Below are 25,825 nucleotides of genomic sequence, written 5' to 3'. Positions count from 1 at the left end.
TGAAAATATGCTGAGAGCAGTGAAGTCTTCCATGGCTTGCTTAGGTACTTTGAGGATGATCTTGGTGTTGGCAGATGGAATACTTGAGTCTACATGCTACTCTCCTGAGTGGGACCAAAGCTCTGCTGGATGACCAGACCTCATCAAACAAGTCTGTATCTGATTTCAAAACTCAGATTTGTTATAGTCCTTGGTGCAATGAGCAGTCCCCTCTGCTGTCACTGCTTCCCTCTGTACCTGCAGTTTACTCTTTCCTTTTATTTCTAGCTGATTTTTTTAGATATCTTAGCCTAGCTTGAAAAATTCAATGATCAGTTGAATAACAACAGTGTTCGAGCTACACTAGTGCTCTGAAAACTTTGTGGAGTCTGATCCTGTAATCCCATTCCCAGTGGATTTGATGTGATACATTGAATCAGTGAGAACCCCAGGACTGATCTCCCAGAGGAACGGGAAGATGCAGGAAGCTGAGCAATTAGATTAGTTGCTGGGACTTTCATTTTTACTTTTTTTTTTTTTATTCCTTAGTTTTCCTGGATGGGTAGGTTTGAGACATTTGAAAGTATTAAAAAAAAACCCCAAAACCCAAAACAAAACACAAAAAACACCCTAATTCCAAATCAGCAATGCTACAAAGCCACATGCTGTGGCTGTGGATGCTTTCTTCTTCCCAGCTGTTCCCTGTGAACTCAGGGAAGTCAGACTGGCCTGGCAAGCAGCCTAACTCCTTGCTGTTGATGACAGCTCTCCAGCAGAAGCGGTGTGTGGGCAGGCAGGTAGTTTCATCACGAGGAGGAGGAGGCATGCATCACCTTTTGTTTAAGCAGAAGCATCTTTTTGGAATGCTGTCCATTTTATCGGTTAGGGCTTGAACACCGAGCAGCCAGGAGAGGCTGGATATTGTAATTAACACAAGTGGAGGCAGGCTGCTGCGCCTGCCTGCCTGCCTGGAGAAGAATAACCTGTTGAATTTGCTAGCAGCTATTGCTGTGAGGACAAGAGCTACAGTTACTGGGAGTACAGCAGCCACAAGTGGATGAAGTAACTGCTTCAGAGCTATGCTGTGGGGAAGCGGCAGGGGCCTGGATATTGGACACCGGATGCCCGTTTGGGTTAGAGCCTCCGCTTTTGCCTCCTAATCTTGGGGAGGAAGAATACGCAGCCCCTTCGCTTTTGGTTGGGTCAGCCAAGGATGGCTGCGCTCTCTCAGCACTTGAGGATCCTGCTGTGGAAGAACTGGCTGAGTGTCAAGAGGCAGCCGGTGAGTGTGGAAACAAAGTAGTAGAGGAAAGGGACCTGGAGATCACAGGAGCTGAGGAGTGAGGGAGGCACTGCAGGAGAGGAAGGTCACAGTATTAAAATAGAAATATTTTGAAGGCTGGTGACAGAGGCAGAGGGAAGGAAGGGAATAGCATAGAAGTGAAGGTGAGCCTTGCATTGGAGCTCATGCATGAGGGCTCAGGAGTCTAGACTGAGTACCACGGATGCCACTGTTTCCTCGAGGCAGTGGTCTCTGCAAATGAACTCATGCACAAACTTCAATTAAGGCTGCAGTTCTGTACCTGCTCCTATGTGAGCAGACCCCACAGACTGTGTACAGCCTCCAGCGAGTCCCTGGGATTTGGGGGTGGTGGTGGGTGCTCTTATATAAAGCCATCTGAAAGGATGGACAAAGAAAAAAGTAGCTCTGAGAGATGCGGGTAGGACAGATTTCCAGTGCAGTACAGTGTGTTGCAAATCAAACACTCCAAATAGTCTTTCTTTCCAAAAGACAAACCATTACCAACAATGTCCAGAGAACAATCTGGACTGCAGCAGCATCAAGGAGGCTAACGTTCCTTTGGGTGGCATTGCTTGTCCAGGCAACGTCTGTTCAGTAGTTTTGTCCCAGGCTGGTTTCAGTAGAGCTGCAGTGTAATTTCAGCAGAAGCATGCTGCAGTTCATGGACTTGTATTGCAGCCTATCCTCTTGCTAGTAATCTAAATGTGATGGTTTTAAAACTTTTTGGTTGAATGGAAGCCTTGGCAGGGGCAGAAAATGCTGACAGAAGAGAAAGGGCTATGGAGGGTGTGATATGAGGATGGAGCAAAAGGCCTTATATCACAGCACGCTACTGCAAGGTCCATTCTTGCCTGCCTTGTCCTGCCTCTCAGTTTTGGAGCCTGATTCAGAGAGGTGCTGAGTTCATTTGACTCTGTGTGATGCTCTATAGGAGCTGTAGACATGCTGTGCACCTTACAGTAGCGTATCCTTTGCTGGTGCTAAGGATACAGGAGACTTTTTCTGAGATGCAGAGAAATCCCAATAAATTACCTGTAATTTCTCAAGAGAAGTTGTTAACAGCCTTGTTAAAAGCAGACAGCTTGGGTCTCTTTCAGCTCTTGTGTACCCAGAGTAAATGCTAACCTAAGCCCTATGTGTACTTCTGACCATATAGTCTTACTTGCTCTAATTCTTGTTTCTTGTGGAGTTGAAATACCAATTATGTAGAATTGAAATGTCAATCAAAATAAAAATCTGGCCACTACTGATTATTATATAGCAGGCATTCCCTCCAATCCTCCCCTTTTCCCAAGCTAGCTCCAAATGAGGGAGCTTGCTCAGTCTGGAGAGGGTGTGAGGACCTAAACCCAGATCTCTTCTCCCAAACACATCCTGATTTGTCTGTCCTCCTGCTTGTGTTTTTTAACCTGTGTAATCTGACTTCGGTTACAGACCAGGCTTTTAGAAAGCTTTTTTTTTTCAGTGTGCTTGTTTTGCAAGGCAAGTGTTCTGTTGTGCTTCTCAGTTTCTAACAACCTGGGAAGGTGGTTCCTGCTGCTGCAGTGGTGTTGGCTGCCCTCACTGGGGCTGACTGGTATGTCCCGGAATGGTCTGACACCAGGCAGCCCCCATCCTCCTGCGGCAGACTCAAGGACTTTTCCTGCTCTGTTTATCAGCTTCTCCAGGACTGGCAAACACATTTGCTACTGCCTTTTGCTTTACGCTTTATTTCCTCTGTGAAGTCTCTGCAGAGCCCCTGGACAGACAGCCTCTACCTGTGCAGCAGGGGGAGAGCTACAGCTTGCTTGAAAGTCCATGTGTTGAAATCAGCTGAAGCTCTCCATCCATGGCCAGGGAGTGCTTCAATACAGGTTACTCCTGCTGAGAAAGGAATGGTCATGAGTTTAGGAGGCAGCTTTCTCAGGAGCAAGGTTTGGTCTGCATTCTAAGAGGAACTGGAGAAATCTGTGCTGCTTGCACTTGGTTGCTTTCCATCTGTCACTTGTAGGCAGCTTGGTTACTTAAACAGAGGCAGGATGGAGAGAAAATGTGCCTGTGTCCAGAGAGTAAGGTCTGAGCAATTAAATCTTCTTTTAGCAGTGGAATAATCCAGCAACCAAAGGATTATGCAACCTACATCACAGCACAGTGCTTAATGTCCCAAGAGCCAAATTGAGGTTGGTTATGGCTCCTTTCAAGTCAACATGTTCCACCTGCAATCCGTTTGGCCAAGGTGGTTGTCTTGTTTCTGTTAACTAGAAATGCCTGGGAGAGTGGGAATGCTGCTATGTTGCAGCTGATGTACCCAGCTACTATTACATCCAATTAAGTCAAAGGACAGAAGATATTAAGGGGACAGCTGTCTGCGAAGTGGGGAGTAAAAGCACCATTTTAGCTCCAAATGGGGAGCTACAAAGATTTCCCTGAGTAGAGACAATCAGTGTTCATTTCTTCCCCCAAGAATATGACAGACCTCTTGCCGTTCCTTCAGACAGCCTCTGACTAATACCAGTTTCTGTGCTGTTACCCCATAATTTTATTTTAGCCTCCGTGGTACTAAATAAGGAGGATGGGTTGATAATACCATTTGCATGTGAATGAATCAGAGTTAAACAGTGTGTTTGTGGACTGATTATAGGGAAAACGTGATATAAAAATTATAAAAAGATGTTAGCTTCAGTGATGAATCTTGTTATAAATGGCAGTGTATATATAAAAGACAGGAAGAGTACTGTCTGTAAAAGCTAAAAGGTTGCTGAATGCTGAAATCCTAGGAGTACCCTCTCAAGGGATGTGTGGGAGGTACCTTGTGATTTGATGTCTGTCAGTTACTTATTTTGGGGCATGAATCTGGCCCCTACTTTCATGGCTGTGTCATCTCATCAGAGATGATAGGGATGGAGTTGCTCTAAAGCAACCATCTTTAAGCTGAATTGCTCTCCAGGATTTGTTTGTCTGGCTGGCTGGCTTTATGTTCCAGTAAGTGTTACAGGAAATGAAAACACTGTTATGGGCTTGGAATTACTTTGGAAAAACAGTTTTGGGTAATATGTGCTGATCTGAAAAAAATAGCAACACAACAATGAAAAATGGGATTATTTTGAAGAAAGACATCATAGTTTCAAAAATTGGCGTGAAGATAGCACAGCAGTTTTGCAGCGCAGAGTAGTTTGAGCTTAACTACTGATGGGTGGAAAACTCTAATCCAGTAAGCATGGTAGCAAGCTAGCCAGCTAGTGCAAAAGCAGTTGATTATTTGAATAATTGTATTTTCCTAGCTTACAAAACTCCGAGGCTTGTAGCTTTAAGAGTAACTTTGGGCCTCCTACCTAGATTGGTTTACTACACTAGATGCTTAGCAGACTGTATTTTCTTCATTCTCGTCCATTGAAATGGTCAACCCTCATGTCAGAGGCAAGAGCTCTATAAATAGTCATGTTTTCTCCACTGTACTAAGCCAATTTTGTCATTTCTTTTCCATCTCAGCTCATCTATATGAACTGCTACAGCCTGGAAATGGCCAAGGAGTTAGGTTGCTGGGGTCAGAAGCTCAATATGAGGGATCCTGGTGATTGATGTTTGAATGTGACTCCTCCAGCTGACTGGTTACACCACTCCATAAACTCCTTCCTACAGCGTGCTCGAGTTCCGCATCTTTTAAATAACTACTGTGAAAATCCTTTCTTTCAGCTCTACTGCAAGGCTGAACTACTGTTTGTAAAGAACAGTAAAACTTTTTTGGAAAAAAAAAAATGCTGTAGGCTTGTCAATTCACTTGTCAAATACTTTAATTTTGAGGTATAATCAAATCGAAGCCATCTTTATGCATCGTTTGAGCAGTGCCATTCACTGAAAGTGAAACCAACCTTTCACACCTTAGCTCTTTTATCTTGCGATCAGTGCGTCCAAAAGTCTTGTACTTCTCAGCGTGCTTTTGCTATTGCATAGCAGTGTCTCAAAGCTGTGTAAACACTGTCCCCCATAATTATCAGCCAAACTGAAACACAGGAAGGCTTGTGTTATTTTCAGGCTTGTTATTTGCTCTTGAAATCTTACGTAGTTTTTCTTTCCTGCATAGATAATACTTGGGTTTTAATACTATGCATACCAAGACAGGTGTGATTTACAGTACATCCTATAACTCATTTGGGATAATGCTTGTGCATTCCAGACAAGCTCTGAGACACATCAATACAACAAACGTAACCGATATATTTTCATTACTGTTTTATAGGTATGGTCGTTCATTTTAATTTCCTGGCCTGTGGTTGTGTTCATAATCTTGGCCATTATCCGTCTCAAATTCCCTCCAGAACCACAACCAAACTGTAAGTAACTTGTTTGTTTTGTTGTCTTTGGGATTTAGTTCTCATTTCAGTGACTGATGTGTTAATTTGATGTGTTTTGTTACTTTTATAAATTTGGTTCTTTGTAGTTTCCAGTGGAGATTTCCTGGGATGCAGCATGCTGTAAATAAAATGCCTGTGTTCCTCTGAGGTTGTTTCTCTTTATGTATTTTTCATATTAGTTTTATAATTAGAAAACAACTTTAAAGAACTGTCTCATCAAGATGCACTCAGATATTGCTGTTGCAGACAGCAATATAAATTTACACGATAAATTGAGGGACAAGAGGGCAGCTGGGGGAGATCTTACTCAGTAAAATGAGTAAGGGCATAGGCTTTAAGTAGGGTTATGAAGGTGAGGTAACAAACATGAGGTTGGTCAATGTGAAAGATTTTTACCTTGTGTGTGCGACAGGCAGCTTGCTACTAAGGCTCAGCTGAAGAGTGGTAACTTTTTTGGCTCCTGTGACCTGATGGTTTACAAGAGCCCTTTCTAGCAAGTTGAAGAGCAGCAGTTTGGGTGGGTGAAGAGTTGGTGGTGGTTAAATGGGTGAAGAGTTTATACAAGGTCACTTTTGCTTGCAAGCCTTCCTTCCTGGGTCAGGAGAACATGTGTATATCTCAGAGCATGGGTGTGCTTAAACCCGCGCTAAGAAACTTACACTGGTTTAGTGAGTCCTTATCACCATCAGAAGAGGCATGCCCCCAACCCTGGCCACACTTGTTCTTGAAGTTATATGGTCAAACAGAGCAAGGATTTTATCCAGTTGGAAATCTTTTTCCCTTCCAAAGTGTTACTTTTGAGTTGGATCAAATCCCTGATTCTGCTTTCTGTGGCTTCACAAGTGTAGTCCCAAGGGAGCATAGAGGAGTGGGTGAAGGGGCTAGGTCCCTCTTTTCAGTGATGGCCTACCTCTGGGTTGGGAGAAATCAATCATGGAGCTGCACTCTGTTATCATTAGGGAGATTCCTTGCCCTTATTGCAGCGATCCTGAAAGTGTACGTGAGATCCTTGCTTCATGTTGCACATCTAGTCTGCTGAATCACATCCATGTGCTGTGCTGAGAGCTGTTAGAGCTATAGTTTCCCAGAACAGGGTAACATCTGATCCATGGGAGAAATGCTACCATGGATGACCTGCATCAGGCTGTCATCGACTTGACAAGAACAAAGCCCTGGCATGGGCAATGTTGGATTTTTATATTTGGGGCAAGGAGACTGATGCAGGGGGAGCGGAGACAGACTCTGACAGCAGTGAGGACAAGCAGTTGGCTTCCAGAGTTTGTAGCTATCAGATGTGTAAAATACGGTTGTGAAGCGTCTGTACATGATGACGTGTTTGTGCACTGGAAATGTTTGACCCAGTGACATGTGTGATTCTCTAACTAGAAAGTCTTTGTTTCTGTATGGTATGTGAGAAGGGGCCACATTGTGACAAATGCTGGATATACAATTAGGATAGCCCTTGTCCCAGAGAGCTTGCAGCCTAATCTGACTAAAGGGTTGTAGACAGGGATGGATAGCCAGAGTAAGTGACTATCTGAAAGTATCACAGTAAGTGTTTAATGGAGAAGGACAATCTTGGTGTGTTAGTGTAGTCTTTTAACCCCAAGCCTATCTGCTGTCAGCTGAAGGCCTCTTTAGGCATGTTACATATTTTTAAGTTCTCCCAAATTGCCTTGAACCAGTTGGAGCAGGCAAGACAGGACATGCTGTACTTTGTGAAAACCCCAGATTTTGCCAAGTGTGGAAATGGCAGTCCGCCCACGCTGCTCCATCAGTTGTACTTCCTGTCTCTGATAAATCAGATAAGATGAATGTCAAGAGAGCCCGCTGGATGGTAAAATATTTATTTTTTTTACTCTACATGGCTATTAGTTTGAATGTATCTTTATTTGGAGTATGTTTGCTCTGGCTAGTTGCATCTCTGAATTAATGGATTGGAACGAACATTCTCAGGAGCAGCAAGTAGCTCCATCGGTTGTGTTTTGCAGGAAAGGGGAAGACTGGGCAGTATCTTTGGACTAGTTCCCTTCCATAGATGAATTCTATTTTGGGACAAGTCTGTGAGTAGGTGTCTGTCTCTCTTAGAAGTGGATGACAGGAACTTTCTTTTGCAAGAGAGGTTTTATGCTGGAAAATAATGGTTGTGGTGTATTCTTGTGATCCAGATGTTCAGAGACCATCTAAGAACCCCAAGGGGATGGAGAAGAACGTTAACCAACTCATCAAACAGCCAGTTTCTGCTGCTTTTCCAGTTAAATAAGAATAGCCACTTGACAATTACCCTCTTTTTTTGACAACTGGGAAAATGTATCAACTTTTTGCTTGAAAAGCAAAAGAGAAATAATTTGGGAACTTTCTTTTCTGATAGGAAAAAAAATGCGGGTGGACACATCTAGGAAAACTATTACAGGAGCGGGTTTTTGTTCATTTTGAACAGCAATAAAATCCAATTTATGCTGAGTTCCAGTGCCTGCCTTAAAAGACACAATCGTTAAGTAGTGAACAAGAAGCTGTTTTCCAGTTCTGCTGTCAAGAGATTATTCCAGGTAGACAAAAGTCAGGAAGCACAGAATCAATGGCACAGAGACAGAATAGCTTATTCAGATAAACTGAATGATGCTGAGTTTTGAAGCCTTAGAGATAACCCCGCAGAAGATCTCACTCTGTAAGCTTATCTCGTGTATCCAGGGCCACAGAAATATCATTAAATCTATTTGCTCAATTAAAACAGCTGAAATTCAAGACAGTAGGTTCTTCTGAAGGATGTCTAATACACATTCAATAGGTTGAGGATTATGTAGAGAAATTAGCCAGCAAATGTCAGTCAAGAATGAGCAAGTGGCAAGAGCTTCCTGCGAGAGCAGGTTGCTTGCTTTGAATTATGTTATGTAGCACCTAATGCAATGGGAGCTTGTGCCAGACTGTGAAGGGAAATGACATGCCAAATAAATGTCACTAGTCAAGAGGATGCTCACAGAAAAACTAAGAACTGAGGAAAACAAGGAGCTGAAATTAATCTGATATATAATTTTCTTCACAACTAAAGCATCTAGTTTCTAAGAAGGGAAAAAAGCCCACCTCTCTTCTTTCTTCCAGGCATCTGTTTGATTATGTATTTCCAGGTCAGTGGAGATTATTGTCAGGAGAAATTAAAAAGAGATTTCTCTTTCTCTGCATACCCGGTCCCTGTGATGATCTGGGAGTCTAGCCACACAAAATCCCCTTCCAACTTACTATGCACATAGCAGTTGTGGCTTTTAACTTTTTTATTACAGGCCTTGTATTTGCTAGAAGGTATTGGGGTCTGTTTTGCGGCATACGTGTGGAATAGGAAGCTCTGGATTGGAAGCTTACAGTGTGAACGCCAGTGAGCTGGGTTTGGTATCTTCCAGTTTTTTGTGCCTGTATCACCTGTTTTCTAGAGTGAGCAGGGACAGAGTCCCTTTCCATCACTACAGGTTTTTGCAAGGTATGGGAATTGTGTATGAGATACAATCTGTCCCTCAGGGCTCAACCCACTCAGTCTACAGAGAAGCCCAATTACACTCCTTGCTTTAACTAGCACTGTCACACCCTGTCACACCCTCCCCGCCCGCTTTCTTCCTTTTCTGTTCTCCTTCTCTCCCCTCATGTCAGTTTGACCTCATCATTATTCTCTGTAGAAGCTCCCTTGGGTGTGGTTAGTTGTCCACTCATTCAGAAACCCCGCTCTTTAGTGCTATGGAGAAGATGCAGTAGAAACCTCTCGTGTTAGACCCAGGGCTCAGCTCCCCATGGCTTTCCAAGGGACAGCTAGTGGGCTGCAAAAGCCATGCCTCAGTCACAGATATTTATCCTTCTTGATGGAAAGAAGCTGTGCTTTTTGGGTCTGATCTTAAAATACACCAAATTCTTTCTGCCAGGGAATTTGTTGCCCAAACTCTTCTCAGTGAAGCGTATCTTACCCTTCACCTCTGCCCAGAATTTCCACCTAGATTTCATCACCCCCGTGAAGATGCCTGAAGGATGTGTTGCATTCAGTGGGAGGTATTTGTGATAGACTTAGGAGCAGGGTGCTAAGCAAGGCTGCTCTTTGCAGACAATATTCTGGGGGAATATTGTAATAGTTGAGTACTAGACTGTTTGCCAGTATCGGCCTAGCTGTTTAGGTGTAGTTTAGAGCCAGAGCTGCGTGGCACAACACTACCTGGGAGCAGATATTCGTAGTCTGCTCTCATTCTTGGCTCCAGTGCTCCTGGGAGAGGGCCCAGGATAGGAGGGTCCCTGACCTATACGCCATTCAGTCTTACTGTGATCAGGAGCTAGGATTTGAACAGGTCCAGAATTGGCTGGAAAAGTCGGTATGAATCACAGAGCACAGATCTAAGATGCCTTAGGAGAGAGGCTGTGGCTTCTTGTACCTGTGGACAGAGCTTTCCTGTGACTTCTGTGCTGAGCACAATTACCATGTTAGAGGTAACTGAGGCGTGCGTTACCCTGGTCAGGGCAGTGTCAGAAAAAGAGGCAGGATGCTCTGTATAGCTTAGAAGAAAAGGATAAATGCAGGTAGTATCCCCTTTGCCATACCCCTGGGAAAGGGAATAAGGCAGCTGGTTGTGACGGGTGCGAGGTGTCTGTTCTGCCAAGCGCATGGCAGGCAGTGCCCATCGCCCTCCATCCTTATCATGCCTAATACACACCCAGAGACACACCCTGTGTCTCTGCCCTGCTGCCTGTTGCAGCAGTGTGCTGGTGATGAGTTCAGGGGGCTCCTGCCCTGTGGGTCTCTGTAACTAGGGACCTCAAACCACTTGTAGCTCTCAGAGTTCCTGCCTCAATCCCAGCATGTTGCTTTGATGCAGAAACCTTTAAACTAACTTTGTCCCACAGTTAACAGAAAGACCTTGAGCTGGGTTGATTCTCAATATGAGTGATGGCTGTGGCTGCCACATGTGAGGGCAGATGGCATGGAGTAAGGTGGGTCATGGCACTATCCTTCTCTCATCCTGGAGATGAGAAAGCTCTGAAAAGATTCTTGTACTTTAGAGGAGTTTGCTTCATAGTTGGAGGGACCTGAAGTCATCTCTTTCCCCAGTAGTGTGGAAAAATTAATAGGTTCCTATGCTAATTACAGGGAGTTGAGATAGTGGCTCAGCTACACAGGCCACTCTGTTCATTTGGAGAAGTTATGTGGGTATTTATGCAAGGCGTAATCCACCTTCAACCTACTCTGTATGCAGACAAGCATGCTTCAGACTTCCAGCTCTCCTCCTTTTGCCTGTGGTGGAGCAGCCCCACTCCTTGTTCTTTTACATTCCTTCATTTTCCTCCCCTTCTTTTCTGTCTGTTTTCTCCTCTCTTCTAGACAACCCACCACCAGATTTTTGTCTGTGCTTAACTGCAGTGTGCTTAGCAAATGGCCTCATCAGGTCCCTCTCTGCTTTGGTGTGAGCTCTGTTTTGTTTCATTTTGTGGTGCTGCTGTTGTGCCAGGGAGCAGACTGCCATATAATGCTCTGCTTCATTGAAACAGTGCTGAAGGGGGGTATGAATTATATTAATTACCCCCACGTTTGCTGGAATAGACGTATGCATTGATCTCCTTACATAAGCAGTACCTAGCCATACAGTTCCCTGCAACTTGCCCAAGCTTCTACTTTGCTTCAAGACCCATAGCCTAAACAGAGCGCTGTGACGTTTATAATGCCTCCATTTCTTTCTACAGACTCTTCCGCCTTGTGAGGTGTGACTGAAGGATGTTTAGAGTTGGAGACGGGAACTCCTGAGTTACCAGTATTTTCTTCCTCCCAACTGAATTACAACAGGGCCTTGGGGCAGTCACTTAATTCTAATTGACTTCCTGAAGCATCTGAATCCAGATCTGGGACCTAGAAGTGCAAAAGTATTTTTCCAAAGGTGCTTAGCAGTTTGGCTTGGACTGAAGTCAGCAGTTGTTCATGTCTGTGTTTCTGGAAAGGAGGTCACTTTTGTTTAAAGAATCTAAACCTGGACTCTGGAGACTGCCTGGAGGCACTCAGCATTGAAAGACATTGGTTTAGCAAATGCAGCTTTTGAGCAGATTTTTTTTTCAAGAGTTTAGATATGGATATAAGCATTTAGGTTTCAACTTCTTGCTGGGAAATGGTGCCCTGCTGTTTATACAGTCAACAGCAACGTGGCTGTATTACAACAGGGCCAAGTTAGCCTTGTCTGCATTAAATATTGCTTAAAAAAGGCCTGCAGGAAAAGGGCTAGTGTACAGTTCCCACTCTCTCTTGGTGTGTTTGTGCTTCAGGCGATGGAGCATCCTTCCACAATGTAGTCAGCCTCCAGTGCGATCCCTCCCCATCAGCTCTGCCCTGCGATGCAGACATCAGCTCTGTCATTTCCCCATCTTGACCTGAATTTGCAATACCTCTTAGAAGGTTTCCATCTCCCCTCCTTTGTTCTTTGTGTCTAGTTTGGGGTTTGGTTTTGGGTTCTTTCTCTTCCCTTTATACGGGCTTTTTCTCTCACTCCTTTGCAATTTTTATGCTTTCTGGTCTTTGTGGTCTATCTCCCTGATCAGTACGTGAACTCAATGCATTCAAATTCAAGTGCTGATTTTTAATTTATTAAATAAAGGGGTGGAAGGTGAAGGTCTGTGGGCGAGCAAAACTAGCTTGCCTAACCTTAATAAGTGTGGAAGTAGATGCTGTCTGCTCTGGGCTGGTCGTCTTGCAGAGCCTGAAATGCTCGAGGGAAGAATTAGGCAATGAAATGCTTCCTCCATTGAAGCCACCAACACAGGGAGGAGTCTTGTAGTGAGTTGTCTGCTGCTTCAATCTCACTGTCGTAGGCAGACAACAGAGGACATCATGTTATTGGGACACTCGAGAAAGCAAGGATGCTATGGCTGTAAAAGTGGAAAATGCAAGCTCTCGAATCTCGCCCAGCCACACTAGGTGTCTGGGGGGTTGAATGGAGTTATCTGGGGTCCTGCTGAGCTTTTGATTCAAAAAATAGTGAGCTGAGGAATGGGTGTATGACTTGCAAATCAGGGTAGGCTGTGTGGTACACAGGTGAACTGATGTATGTGTAATAGCTGCTCACAACATCTTTTTGTTACCTAATGATCATAGAATAGTTTGGGTTGGAAGGGACCTTTTAAGGCCATCTAGTCCGCCCCCCCTGCAGTGAGCAGGGACATCTTCAACTAGATCAGGTTGCTCAGAGCCCCATCCAGCCTGACCTGGAATGTTTCCAGGGATGGGGCATCTCCCACCTTTCTGGGCAACCTGTGCCAGCTTTTTGCCAACCTCCTTGGGAAAAATTGCCTCCTTATACCTTCTTTTAGTTTAAAGCCATTAGCCTTTGTCCTATCACAACAGGATGATTTTTTGGGGGGAAATAAAAAAAAATCAAATTAGAACTGAGGGAAAGGGGACCAAGGATGACTGCTTAGAGCATGGTAGTAAGGCAGGGAGGAAATGTGTGTGCTCCAGGGACAGTGAGACTTGGACTAACACCAGATCGTCATAATTAACGTGTGGAGCAGGTTTCCCCGCGCTGTGTGCCATCCGGACCTGTGCTGGCGTGCGCAGGTAGCAGTATGTTGTACCATGTGTATCTGAGCATCCTGCGTGCCCCCTTGCAGCACGAACCTGTCCTAACACACAGCAGTGACGGAGGCTCACAGAGGAACAAAAATTACTCTGCTACGATAGATATTGAGGCTGTTTGGTGTCTTGCAACTTTGGAGTGAGCTCAGGGAATCTCTTCTTTCAGTGCTGTCCACTCAACAGGTAAAATTGCAGAGGTAAATGACAGTTCTGCTGGCTGGCCAAAAATAGGGTGAAAGAAATCACTTGCTAGCTCCAGAGTGGTTTTAAAAATCAGTTTTGTGATATGAAAGGCAACAGCGTAGGGACAGTGCAATACCAAACCATTAGTTCTGATCCAGCATAGCTTTTAAGTATGTGTTTAACCTGAAGTCCTTCAGGACAGGTTAAATGAGTAATCCCATTAATATCGGTATGGCTAATCACTACTGTGCTATGGGCTTCGGATACACCAAACAAAGTTTGGGCTGTACTGCCAGGAACTGTAACACTTACTGTCCTTCTGTCCTTGTCCTCCTTTTTTTTTTTTTCTTGTTTTCTTTTTCTTTTTTTTTTCGTGCAACAAGCATGGGACTGGTATAGGCATTGATCTTGTAGGTGTGAAAAAGGTAAAGGAAAGTCTCAGCTGGCACTTGCTTCCTGGTCCTGCTCCCACTAAAGACCTCGGGTAACTAGGAACACGCAGGTCCCGTTCTCCAGCTTCAAGGTCAGATGTGAGTTTCAGAGTGCATGAATGTCTCAATGTCACAGCAATACAAGTGCCATGGCAATTAAATATTCTGTTTTCATAGATAAGGGATAAGCCAGCTGGCTATTTGGACCATTCTCCATGTGTGCAAAAACTGCTTCAAAATTAATTTTATCCCATAGATTTGGTGATCAGGTTTAGTTTTTGGAGAGACATCAAAAGTCCTAGCGTTATCATAAAGCTTTCTACAAAAAATAGGCAGCTTAAGTTGTTATTGATAAATAGATGTGAACAAAGCTGGAAATAGGCAGTGCATGTGGTTGAAGAGAAACAATATTGCCATCATGTCATAAAGCAGGCATGTTTTTCTTTTTGACTGCTTAACATAGCAAAGTTTAAAGTAATGCTGTGTGACTATGGGAAAGACTAGAAAAGAAGTGAGAAGGTTGGGTGTACACAATATAGTTAAACATTTTGCTTAGAAAGTTGGGAGGAGATCACGGTAGCAGTAAATGTTTTTATTATATGTTTTGTGACTTCTTAGGTAAATATAAGTCCCAGCTGATAAACAGTCAGAATTGCCACTCTGGTTAGATCCCCTGCTGCTGCTCAGGGGTCATTGAGAAAGCACGTAGGAATGCAAAGCACAGAGTGTTTTTACTACAAAAATATTAGAAGGTTTAAGGTTTCTTCAGCCAGAAGCTGAAGAGGTTGAATCCAAGTGATCGTATTTAGTAGCCAGTGACAAATCTATCTCTGTGAATTTGTCTAATTCTTCTTTTAAATTAATGTCGACTTTTCAGCATACACCACCCTGTGGCATTGAGTTCCACAACATTTTGGTGTTTGTTAAAAAAGGTATTTTCTGTCCCTTTTGCCTGCTACCTCATGATCTCATTGTGTTTCTTTGTCCCTGTGTTGCGAGGGGTAATCATTTACTCACGCTTTTCATTGCTGATCATTGTTTTATTTATTTCTCTATCAGTCAAACCACTTTTTGGCCATCTTTTTCTTTGCTGAAGAGTCCCAGTTATTAAGTCTCTTTGAATGATTTAGCAATGATTGAATGCATTTTCAATTAAACACAATACTTGCTAATGAAGTAATTTGCTCATTAATGCCTCTAATTCACTAGTGGGGGAGTTGATATTTGTATGGATTTTTTATGAACTATGGAAGGACTTAATGCATAAGGTATATGCAATATCAGAGTGTGTGAAATCTGAAGCCAAGAGAATTTTTTCATGCTCAAGGAGTGGTAGTGATATGACACCAAACTACGGGTGGATAGAAAACAGAAAAACTCAGCATGCCTTTTAAATTAATGGTAAAGGAGGAAGAAAATACAGTTAATGTATGTAAATGTGTTTAAGAAGTAGCTATTCATAGTGGAAACCCCGTAACTTTGATATTAATAAAATGGAATATAGATTTTGTCTGGTTTTGCAGGATGGATGGCAGAGCTAGGTAAGAAGCCCTGAAACCAGAAATACGGTGTGGGCAGAAAAGGCAGAAGAAATGCATGGGTGATATTTTGAAAGCAAAAGGTATGGTCTGTGTAGCTCCATTATATTTAAGGGGATTTGCATGTTCAAGTGATGGGGCTGCAGTATAGTTAGCATCTCTCAGAGGAGCAGAGCTGAGGCTGGGGAACTGAGGGAAAGGAAGGTGCTTAGCAGCACACTGAGTGAATGGGTTTCTAGTTTACACGAGACCACTGGCTGATGTAAACCAGAGTGTGACCTGTACTGAACGTGGACATGGTCCTGCATAGAATCATGAATCTTTGGATTGGAAGGGACCTTTAAAGGTCATCTAATCCAACCCCCTCTTTATACCCGTGTTCCATGCACAGCAGTAACAATAAATAGAAGAAGCGATAACCTGAAAATACGACATATTTACTTTCCTTTGCTCAGGTATGGGTAATAATGGCTGCTATCCTCCCAGCACTTGCCTTCTTTGGGGCAGGCAGGCTTCCTGCCTCAGGCTGAAGGGGGTGACATTGGGGGCTGCGCTGACAGCACTGTGCCTGCGGTCTGCTGAAACGCCCAGTACCTTGAAGTGAGTGGTTGGACTCAGCAAATGCAAATGCTTGAAACCTCTGTGTGATGAAAGCAGCAAAATCAATGTGGCAAAGTAAAAGATGGTCCATTTAGATTTAAACATTTTGGTCAATTTCAATTAATCTTATAGATCGTAGTGAAATAGTAATTTTCATCTTTCTTGTATGACATTTATTATTACCCTGACATTTTTCATCATTATTACACCAAGCACCTTTACCTGAAGAAAACAAAATGCTTTGCTCGTGTTGAAGGGGAAGTATGTTGGAATCTACAACATTCAGGGAAGTAAAAGAAATTAATTTTTTTCATTGTATTCCAAATGAAAGCAAATGTGGAAATGCCAGAATTTCCAGTGGCATGTGTTTGTTTATTATATGTATCTTGTATTTATTATTACTGCTGTGCATCCCTTATTTCTTTTCAGCTCTTAGAGATGTGGCTGGCCTAGCTAGATGCTACTGAGCAGGGAGAACCAACCAGCCCATGTAGCACTGAGCTCTTGGCCTCTCTGCCCTTTGGGATGCCTGTCTTGTTTTCTTCAGATTCGGTGCCCTTCTCTCAATGGTGACAGAAAATCAAAGCTGTCAGTGAGAGGGGACAGCAAAAGCCTCTGCACTTGGGATTCTGCTGCTGGCAAACACAGAAGTCAGTCTTTACTAACAGGATACAGATCTGGGCTCAGGTTTTGGTTGCAGTCAAGTCAATTTGACAAGAATTATGGTAGGGTGGGCTCTCAGCTCAGACTTGGGGCAGCAGTGGGTGTAGTGATCTCCCCCTCTTGGCTTATAGGCAGTGTAGTGAGACCCTCCAAAGGTAATTGTAGTTTTAGGAAATTAAGAGGTTTAAAGCTAACAGCAGTGGGGGGAACAAAGAATGATGTCATGTGTTGTGGATCTGCTGTATTGTGTGACATGGCATCATAACGTTGGGGACTCCAGGGATAGGGAAATCCATATTCCTTGGATATGGCATTGCCACAGACTTTGGTGGGAGGAGCTGCCTTCTGCAGCATGTGGAAGACTGAAAGGATTCCCAACAATAGAAATACTTCAAAAGTCACTAATGGTGATGTGTTACATTTCAGATTGCAAAACTATCCCTATCAAAATATTGTCCTTTAAAATTTGCAGAGTGTTTGCAACTTTCCTTCAATAATGTTTCATAGCTAGTGCTTATGTTGTGTACTAATGTAGTTGACATGTTGGATAGATCTCAGCCAAGGGAGGGACAGGTAGTTACAAACACGTCCTGAAGTGTATAAAGGAGTCAGGAGCCAGCTTCCTTCCCGGCTGTTCTTGCAGTTGTGTACAGGCCAACACAGGTAATGAATTTGTATGTGTGGGCAGAGCAGCCTGTGTGGCTCTGTGGAGTCATGTCTCCTTACCTCACGAGCAAGTGGATGGAGGGTGGGAGGATGGAGCAGGGAGCACATTAATCTCTTGACTCACCTTCTCATCAGTAAATTCCTTCATTTGCAGGGTGAGAGGGAGTTACAGGAAAGAGCTCTGAAGCTACACTGTGTTTGTCTGGGGTTTGGACACCCAAATCAGCTATGCTTCCTGCACGATGCCTTACACTCTGGCTCTGCTCTGATCTTGGGCGCACCGGCCAGAGGCAGCATAGTCAGAGCTGGGCTTCCTGTGGCTGCGCTGCTCAACCTCTGTTAAATTAATTTGTCGGCCTCTGTGACCCTGAAGGACAGACAGCCTGGCCACCCTGTTCTTGGCTTGGTGGGGACGGTGCATAAAGAAGGCAACATGCACGGTGTATCTTCTTCAGCACCATCAGCTTGCCACGCGAGAAAGCAGGGGTGGGATTCATCTCCCAGTGCTAGGTGTCTGTGGACAGGTGCCTGCCTCTGAATCAGGTCTTTAAGCTTTCTTTGGAGTTGGTGGAGATCTCATCAATGCAGACAGCAGAGCCAATGTAACAATTCATTGTTGTATAAGCCTGATGTATAAGCCTGTGTGTTATTTGTGTGCTTGACACAGAGCATGGTTGTGCTAGATACTCAGGGTTAAGAACCAGCGTAAGTCTAACTTAACACCAAATATGAATTTGGCCCAGACATTTCAGATTTTTCAGTGTTGTGGTCTGTCATAAAAAACTTCCTTAATTCTCTAACTGCTGTCAGAGTCCAGGCCTCTTCCAGAAGAGTCCTCTCTGGCATCTCCACTGCTTTTGTGCCAAGAGCATCATGGGGTTACACCAGTTCATGCCTGCAGTGACTCAGTGATGGGTCAGGCCCCATGCTTGTAACCACGTGCCAGCAAACTGCTCAGCATCTGATGCAAGTTGGCAGAGCTCCACTGAATATCTATCACATTGGGCCAGTGATGTCTTCACAGGCATCATGTCACCACCATGAGTAGCAGCACTTGCAAACTTCAGGTCATGAATTCCTGTCTCTCTTTTTCAGGCTGCTGCTTCAAAAGAAAAGAGCTCATATCTTCACCTTGTTCTTATACTGTACACCTCGCTTCTGATACAGCAACTGGTTGTTTAATTGGCCACTTAGTTCGAAGTGTACCACCTTTGAGCCCAATTTTAAAATCTGTTATTGCTACTTAGATCTCAAGGAATTGTTTTGCTCTGAATTCAGCAGGATCTCTTGCATAATAAGCTCTGTAAGCTCCTCACATCTCTCCAGAGAAGAACAGTGCTCCCGAAGCTCCTAGCCCCATCCTTGTGTTCCTCACTTGCTGTCCAATTCAGAGTTACACAGCTTTAGCTGCTCCAGGTCTCCTAAGAGACACGAGCTTAGTTCCTGGCCCTGGTTGTCATTGGTAGATGTGGATGGCTGTGGAGGGTGTAGCTGTTTCTCTCCTAGCTCCTACCTGTCTGTCTTCATTGTGGTCATGCTTTCCATCCTGAACCTCTTGGCTTCCCAGGTCTTTGAGGCTGCCTTTTGGCAGAGACACTGATAAAGTGAGGCCTGTGGTGTGCATTTTTGGATTGGGCTGTGAATCATTTTCCTGCATGGGAATGAAGGTGGGGGAGATCAGAAGAAAGATGAGAGGAAAAATGCCAGCGTGTGCAAAACGCCATTTTGCAGGCTTGTAATTGGTGATCTCAAAGGGCAAACGTCCCAGACACAGCAGGGATATTCACACGAGGATGCTTCCAGATTAAATGCCCTACTCTAAAGTTTCCCTCGTGGGCAGGAGACAATTACACTTCAAAACCTTTAGAGTGGTGTATGTTTGGTCCTTTGGCCCCAACACCAGAAGCACTGCCTGTAGGGACAAGAGAGATCTTTTACTCTCCTTGGTGCTCTGTGATTACCAGGAGCTGGCTCAGCCTGCTGTGTAACTCCCGGTGGCCTGGGGATGCAATGAGTGTTGGGGCAGCTTCCCACAGCAGGTAGCCTTCTCCTCTGACAGGGTATCCCCTTTAATTTTCTAGGGCACTTCTCTGCTTGAGGTATACAAGAGAATCACAACACACTCAAAACGGATGCCTTTGATTCTGCAGGTCTCAGCAATCTTCTGTGCCGCTTGCTATCTGGCCTGCAACAGCAGGAACTCCCATGTTAAACCATGAGCTTTTGCATTTTGACCCAAAAAATGCTGTGCATACTCATAGGCTGTGACCAACTGTGCTGAGGAAAGCTCAGGAAAGTCAAGTCTCCTTCACAGAGACCAACAGCCATGTACTCCACCTAGCACTGTCGTTCCCTTTGGGAACATCTGGGTTTTTTGACCACTGCCGTAATTAATTAACGCAGTACAAATGTAGTACAGTGTCCTTGTTGGAGGGGTTGGAGATAAAGCTGTGCCTGGATGAGAGTCACAGGTCATCTTTGGAGACTAAAGAGCAAGGTAATCAATTACCACAAGCCTGCCTGCGGGCCTTTTGTAAATCTGGCTCCTTTCCATAGTAGAAATAATAGCAGTGTCCTTTGCCAGGTAATTTTCCAAATGATTATTTTAAATAATATGTTGCTGTGATCCAGCAAAAGACTTTTGAGATTTATTAGAGCGTTTGTCACTGAGAGGAAAAGCAGCCGGTGAACTCTGCAGGCTTGGCAGTAAGCAGTACGGGGCAAGTGGCACCTGAAATACTGAAGTCTCTAATTGCTTAGGTCTATTCTGTGTTTGCAGAAATGGGAGACAGCAACATATATCTCACCCCTCAGCGGTGGCTACCAGCATCACAGGTCACCAAGCAGATGGTACAGGAGCTGCTCTGAGATGGCAGGAGACACGGTGGTGCTGATAGACTGCTCCTCTCCCTCCCCTGGGCAGGTCTGCACAAAAAGCAAAGGAGGTTCTCTGGTCCTGGATCCGTTGCCCCTTCCTGTGGTAAAAGTTGAGACAGAGCCCTGTTTTAACAACCTGGCTTGAAACCGAAGCTTGTGGCGTTGCATAGAAACTGATCCAGCCAAGCCTTAGAGAACATGCTCTTATGGGTCCTTCTGGCCATGTGCCTGCTTTTATTTTATTTTTTAAAGGTGGAATTAGGATATCATAAACCTAGGGTGCTTTTGTCATTTCTTGCCTGTTTCTTGCATTTTGCAGCAGAGTGGGGAAATCTGCAGTTGCTTCAGGACCAACGGGTATTTTATAGACAAACAGCTTGACTCTTTTTCCTATTAAATAGCCTTTCATGGCTTTGTCAGTGTTGAGAAGGGGCTTCTAGGGGGATTTGGCTGATAGTGGTGCCAGGATAGAGTAAAAGAGCTGCAGTGAAACTGAGAATCAAGCCCATGGTTTAGGAAGAGAAAATAGCACATACTGATAGAAACACAAGGCAAAACAGTGTACGTCCACATCGTAATAATGGCATTTTCTTTCTCTTCCTTCTTCCAGGTTATCTTGCACCCCGAAACCTTCCTAGTGCAGGCTTCTTCCCGTTCCTGCAAACCGTGCTGTGTGATTCAGACGCCAGATGTAAAGGCACACCATACACACCAGAAGATCTGCTGCCAAGACTTAATGACATCTCATCGCTCAGACTGTAAGGGAGTCTGAATATAGCTGGGTGTTACAAGCTGTAATGCAAAACTCGCTTTGAGATGGAGGGAGCAGCCATGCATATGTGTATGTGCAAGTCTGTCCAGATATCTTAGATATCTGTTATAACAGATACAGTTTCAGATATCTGAACACTTAGAAATGAGAATGTGGGCTACAACATGGGATGCTTTAAAATGTCCATATTAGGGCAGCTGTAATGAGTCAGCTGATCCAGGCTTGATAGTAGAAGATAATTTTACTCCCTGAGAAAAATACTTCTGCTCACCCAGATCAGAGCAAAGAAACTTTTTTTTGCATGATTGTGGGTCAGGTCCTGCAGGGTATCTGTGGATAAGACTTGTACCAAGAGCAGCCCAGTGTGCTGACCTGCCACTGGGGTGATGCGTTCAGGATGCTTTGGGTGGAAGTGTCAAATGTTCCCCAACAGCTCTAGTTTGAGGTACACCTGTTCTGGAACAATTGCTCTTTCAGTAGATCCTTCAGGTGCCAACAGAATGGGTATCCTCTCTAAAAGCCATCAAACGTATCAGGAAACAGATGAAAATGAAGAAATAATTTTTGCCCACAAAAGCATGTAGATCTGCAGTGTGAAGCTGGCTGGGCATGTTTTGTTGGAATGTCAGTGTGTTGAAATTGAAATGTTCAGTGGAGGCATTTCAATTTCATTGATGTTCCAGCTGAAGCCAAGTAGCATTTGCTTTTAGACCTGCCAGCCAGCGTTGTTTCTACATCTTGGCTGCCCAGTTCTGGCACACCCTTGGTGAACATACTACACTGAGACTGGTTAATGGAGAGCTGAAAATATGAGCATCTCCCATGGTCCCTGGTTGCTCATCTTTGCTTTCAGTTGAGAGGCTGCTCCATAGTGGCTATGTCAAAGCCTCAAATCCCCTTTGGCCAGAGCTTGAGAGTCTGAAGAGTGAAGGTGGGGGCCCCATGCCTTCCACCAGAGAACCCATCAGGCATGATGGGGAATCCTGGGGTTGGTGGCTTCTCAAGGGTTCTCCTTAGTGCAGAGAGTCGGGCATTTTCTGGGCCATGTCAGTGTTCAGGATCTCTCTGTTGATTAGAAGGAGTTTGGGTGACTAAATGTGTGGATGACTGAAATTACGCAAGGTGAATCCTAATCAAATTCAAGGTCACACAGCAGAAGAAGGCAGAGCTGTACAGAGACTGGATGCCTGGATTCACAGCTGTTTACTCGTTTCCTCAGTATCATTGTTTTTTCCCTGGGCATCTTAAACAATGGTTAATTTGGGGTATTGAAATGCAGAAATGGGAACTTCTAGTGCCAAAGTTGGAGGTCTTCCATGGATTTCAATAGCTGCAAATCCTCCTTGCTTTCTGTTTTTGGTTTCTGTACAGCTGTTTAGGAAATAACTGTTTTTTCCTGCCAACTGAAAATAAAAGGATTTGGCCAAACTATAGCTCAAGTCACATGACTCATTAATAAACACCTTGACCACTATAGATGCTAGAAGTTGGTTGTGTGAAGTATCATACAGTATCTGTGGTCAATGTCAGCCTTAGAAATACATTTTATTCTCCACGAAAAAACACCAACTATTAAGTAGCCACAGCAAAACTAGCACGATAGAGCAGAATATAAAACCTCAATAGGAGGTTGTCTGGTTGGGGTAAGCTCCAGAAGCCGACATGAATAGATGCAGCTCTGCCTCAGAAGCAAAATCGCTATGGGTGAGTTTGTCAAAAAGGCACAGTATTTGAGCTGTGACCCTTCACTGTCTGGATATATTATTATGTAATATACTAGAGTTTGTAATATTCAGCTAATCCAGACTGTTTTATTCCTCTCCCATTGTGCAACTCAGTGAAGCTTTTATTAAACTGTTTTATAAGTTGCCCTAAAACTGTGTCTTGCCAGTGGCCAGCAGAGAAAATGGGCAAGGTTCTCATCTTTGATTCTGTCCCTTAGAAGCATTTACCAAGGAGTGCAAGATACAGTCGCTTGAGATTTCCCTGAATAAAAGGGAACTAAGTACAAAGACTGAGCTCAACACCAACATCTTACACCCTTTCTTTTCCCCTGTAGTGAAATTTTTGGGAAGAGTGAAATAAATCCCTGATGTCTTGAAGGATTTCTTGGTAGAGGCATGCAACCTGCTGTTGTAGCTTAGAGCTGTTCCAGCTTACATCAAGGCCTCTCTGTTCAGTCTGAGTGTCATTAACAGTGCCATGAAGCTCTGCACTGTTTCTTCTGCTGAACATATGTTGGTGGAGGACAGAGTAGGACTTGATACAACGAGGCCTTCTTTCCAGAAGTGGGCATTTGTTTAAGATTAGATCAAATACATAAGTTAAGCCTTGCCTGTCCTTGGTGTCCCTGCAGAGCAGGCATGGATGGAGTCCCTTCCATCTGTTCTGTCTCTGAAGGCACTGCAGTGTGCTTCTCCAAAATACATGCCAGGCCTCTGGAAGGAACCAGACTTTTGCACAACCCAGATTTCAACACACCTGCCCTGAAATCCAGCTATAGACCGTTCTGAGTTGTGCAGTAGTTAAGCGTAAGCTTAATCATAAGACACTCTGAGTTATTACAGGTGTTTTTTCCTTCCTTTCCCCAGTAAGCGGAGGAGCTCATCCAGTGTGGCCAAGGACAACCATCCATCACCATGGAGTGCAGAGGTTCCTAAAAGCAGGAATGCTTCGCTGGGTAGGTTATTCGCTGCTGTGCAAAGTTCAGGTCTTTAAAGGCTGATCTTTTGAAGCTCTCTGGACAGAGATGCAATTCTTAGAGCACTGCTAACATGATTTATGTGTTCTATCCAGGCACATGACCATGGCCATGATATTAGTGTAAATTCTTGGGAATAATTACAAGTAACTGTCTGTAGAAAAGACTTTTGGAATTTGGCCAAGAAACCATGATTAAATTGTTGTGCTTCACAGGAGCAATGTGAGATTGCAGACTGTTTGGACATTAATTAAAGACCTGGCCATTTATGGAATATTGCCCTTTTACTGCTCACAAATTGTCCATAAACAGCTTATGATTTTTTTCAAATGTATTTCTTATTCACAGTTATACAGTGAATAAGTCTTCTTCAGTGCCATAGTAGATATTTATTGTTGGTGATGTTCTCCTCTGATGTGATTCTCTTTCCTGAAGAAACTTTCGGGTTTAAATTTTCCAGAAAAATCATTAGAATTATTATTTATTGATGGTAATGGCTAGTACTATCCACAAGCCATCATGATGAATAGTGCTTTCTCCAGGGAGCTCACGATCAAATGAATGATTACACATTTGCATTCTGTGACTGTTTTGCTCCAGCCATTCACTGTTCCAATTAGCATTCCTGCCAATGCACTCACTCTTTGGTGTACAGGCAGAAAAAGGCAGAATGTGAAAGGGACTGAACGCAGCGGCATGGAGGAAAAAAAATAAAATAAATTAACAGTTATAGGAACTATCAACTCATGTTGGCCACGGATGGTCAAGGAGGAACTCAGTTCTACATCTTATTTAAAAAATAAAAATCATGGGTCATAGCTTCTGCTGGTGTAAACTGGCATAGCTCCTTCGGTTTCAGTGAGCTGTGTTGTTCGAGAGCGTAGCTCAGTGCAAGTGTTGGCTTTGGTGTGCGTCATCTGGGCACCTGGCAGTGTGCCACTGTGTATAGTGGGCAGCGGTGCTCCAGATCTGTGTTGGAGCTGTATCTGAATAACGAGTACCACCCACTGGTGCCAAAGACACCTGGAGAGTTCTCCCTTACAGGGCTAGCCGCATGAGCTGATGTGGGCTTCCTTGTAAGGCTACCCATCTCTCTTCCTGCATGGAGGAGCTGCGGGACTGGAGAAAAGAGGTAGAAATTAAAGTTGACCTGCAAGCAGATCGTTAAATGCATTTAATTTAAAAAAAAAAAAGAAGTTACAGAAGGAAATAATGTAATCCAGGATTTAATTACATCAGAAAAAAACTTAAGTAATTACTAGATGCTGTTGGCTGTACCTTTGGAAACAGATTAATAATGATGGCATGCCCAAAGCTGTAGTCAGCTGTCCTGTGTCATGGTTTGAATGTAGCAAAGAGGTTAAAAGACATTAAGTAAAATACAGTGTTTCAAACTGTTATTGCAGCATTGGGGGATTTGGTATCTCATGGAGAAAAAAGGCTTCAGAATATTTCATCACCATCCAACTTGACTTCCAGCATCAACATGTTCAACAAAATCCTCAATTTTGGGAAGGTAGGTTTGTATTTGCGTAATAGCTGAGTGTGAGCATTTATGTATAGTCATATTTAAAGAGTTAGAAGCTCAAAGCACCAACATACAGCTTTTATTGCTTTCAGATCTCCCCTATTATGTCAATGTGCTTTATTTTGGGAAGAGGAAGACTGTTATTGTGGGTAGGCTTTTAAGCTCTGTGGTGAATTTATTATCTTCTAAGCAGAAACCAGATAAACCAGACACCTTGGGACATTAATACCATGAATTACCAAATATGGCCACAAACAATACCCCAAAATATTTCGCTCAGAACTTATGTGAATTAAGGTGTTTAGAGTGTGTTTTCTTTCACATGAAATTGAAGATAGGATGTTACAGGCTTTGCCATTGAATTCGTTACTTGAGCACAATACTCCTGCAGTGGCATCAGAGGCACTGTGTGTTTATTATGCAGGTATTGACCCCATAAAGGAACAACTGCTTTGTAACAGAAACTTGGTACTATGTAACGGACACCAGTATGCTTATGCTTTTGTATTAAGGCCTACAGACACTTAGACATCTTTCTTTATCTATATGAGGCGTTTGAGGGATTTCAGTGACACTGTTCAGCTGTTAAGAGTTCTGTATGTGTGTAAGTGCTTGTAATGACAATGCTTTTCAGATATTTCTACTAACCCTTAGAAAAAGTCTCATTACTG

The 25,825-nt window shown here is 43.7% G+C and overlaps 1 protein-coding gene across 1 annotated transcript in view; it reads left to right on the top strand.

The window, feature by feature from the left end:
* Positions 1-1,192: 1,192 nt before the first annotated feature.
* Positions 1,193-25,825, top strand: part of ABCA12 (ATP binding cassette subfamily A member 12) — a gene marked incomplete at both ends in the record, with an annotated part of 86,882 nt that continues 62,249 nt past the window's right edge. The window contains 5 exons of the mRNA XM_082001738.1: positions 1,193-1,261; positions 5,499-5,592; positions 20,764-20,911; positions 23,517-23,605; positions 25,033-25,142. Coding sequence (XP_081857864.1) covers positions 1,193-1,261; positions 5,499-5,592; positions 20,764-20,911; positions 23,517-23,605; positions 25,033-25,142 — 510 coding nt within the window. The remainder of the gene's footprint in view (positions 1,262-5,498; positions 5,593-20,763; positions 20,912-23,516; positions 23,606-25,032; positions 25,143-25,825) is intronic.

The sequence above is a fragment of the Phaethon aethereus genome (genome assembly GCF_964289735.1).
Source record: "Phaethon aethereus genome assembly, chromosome: 6".
Classification (NCBI taxonomy): Eukaryota; Metazoa; Chordata; class Aves; order Phaethontiformes; family Phaethontidae; genus Phaethon; species Phaethon aethereus.
This window is presented reverse-complemented; position numbering and strand designations above follow the sequence as displayed.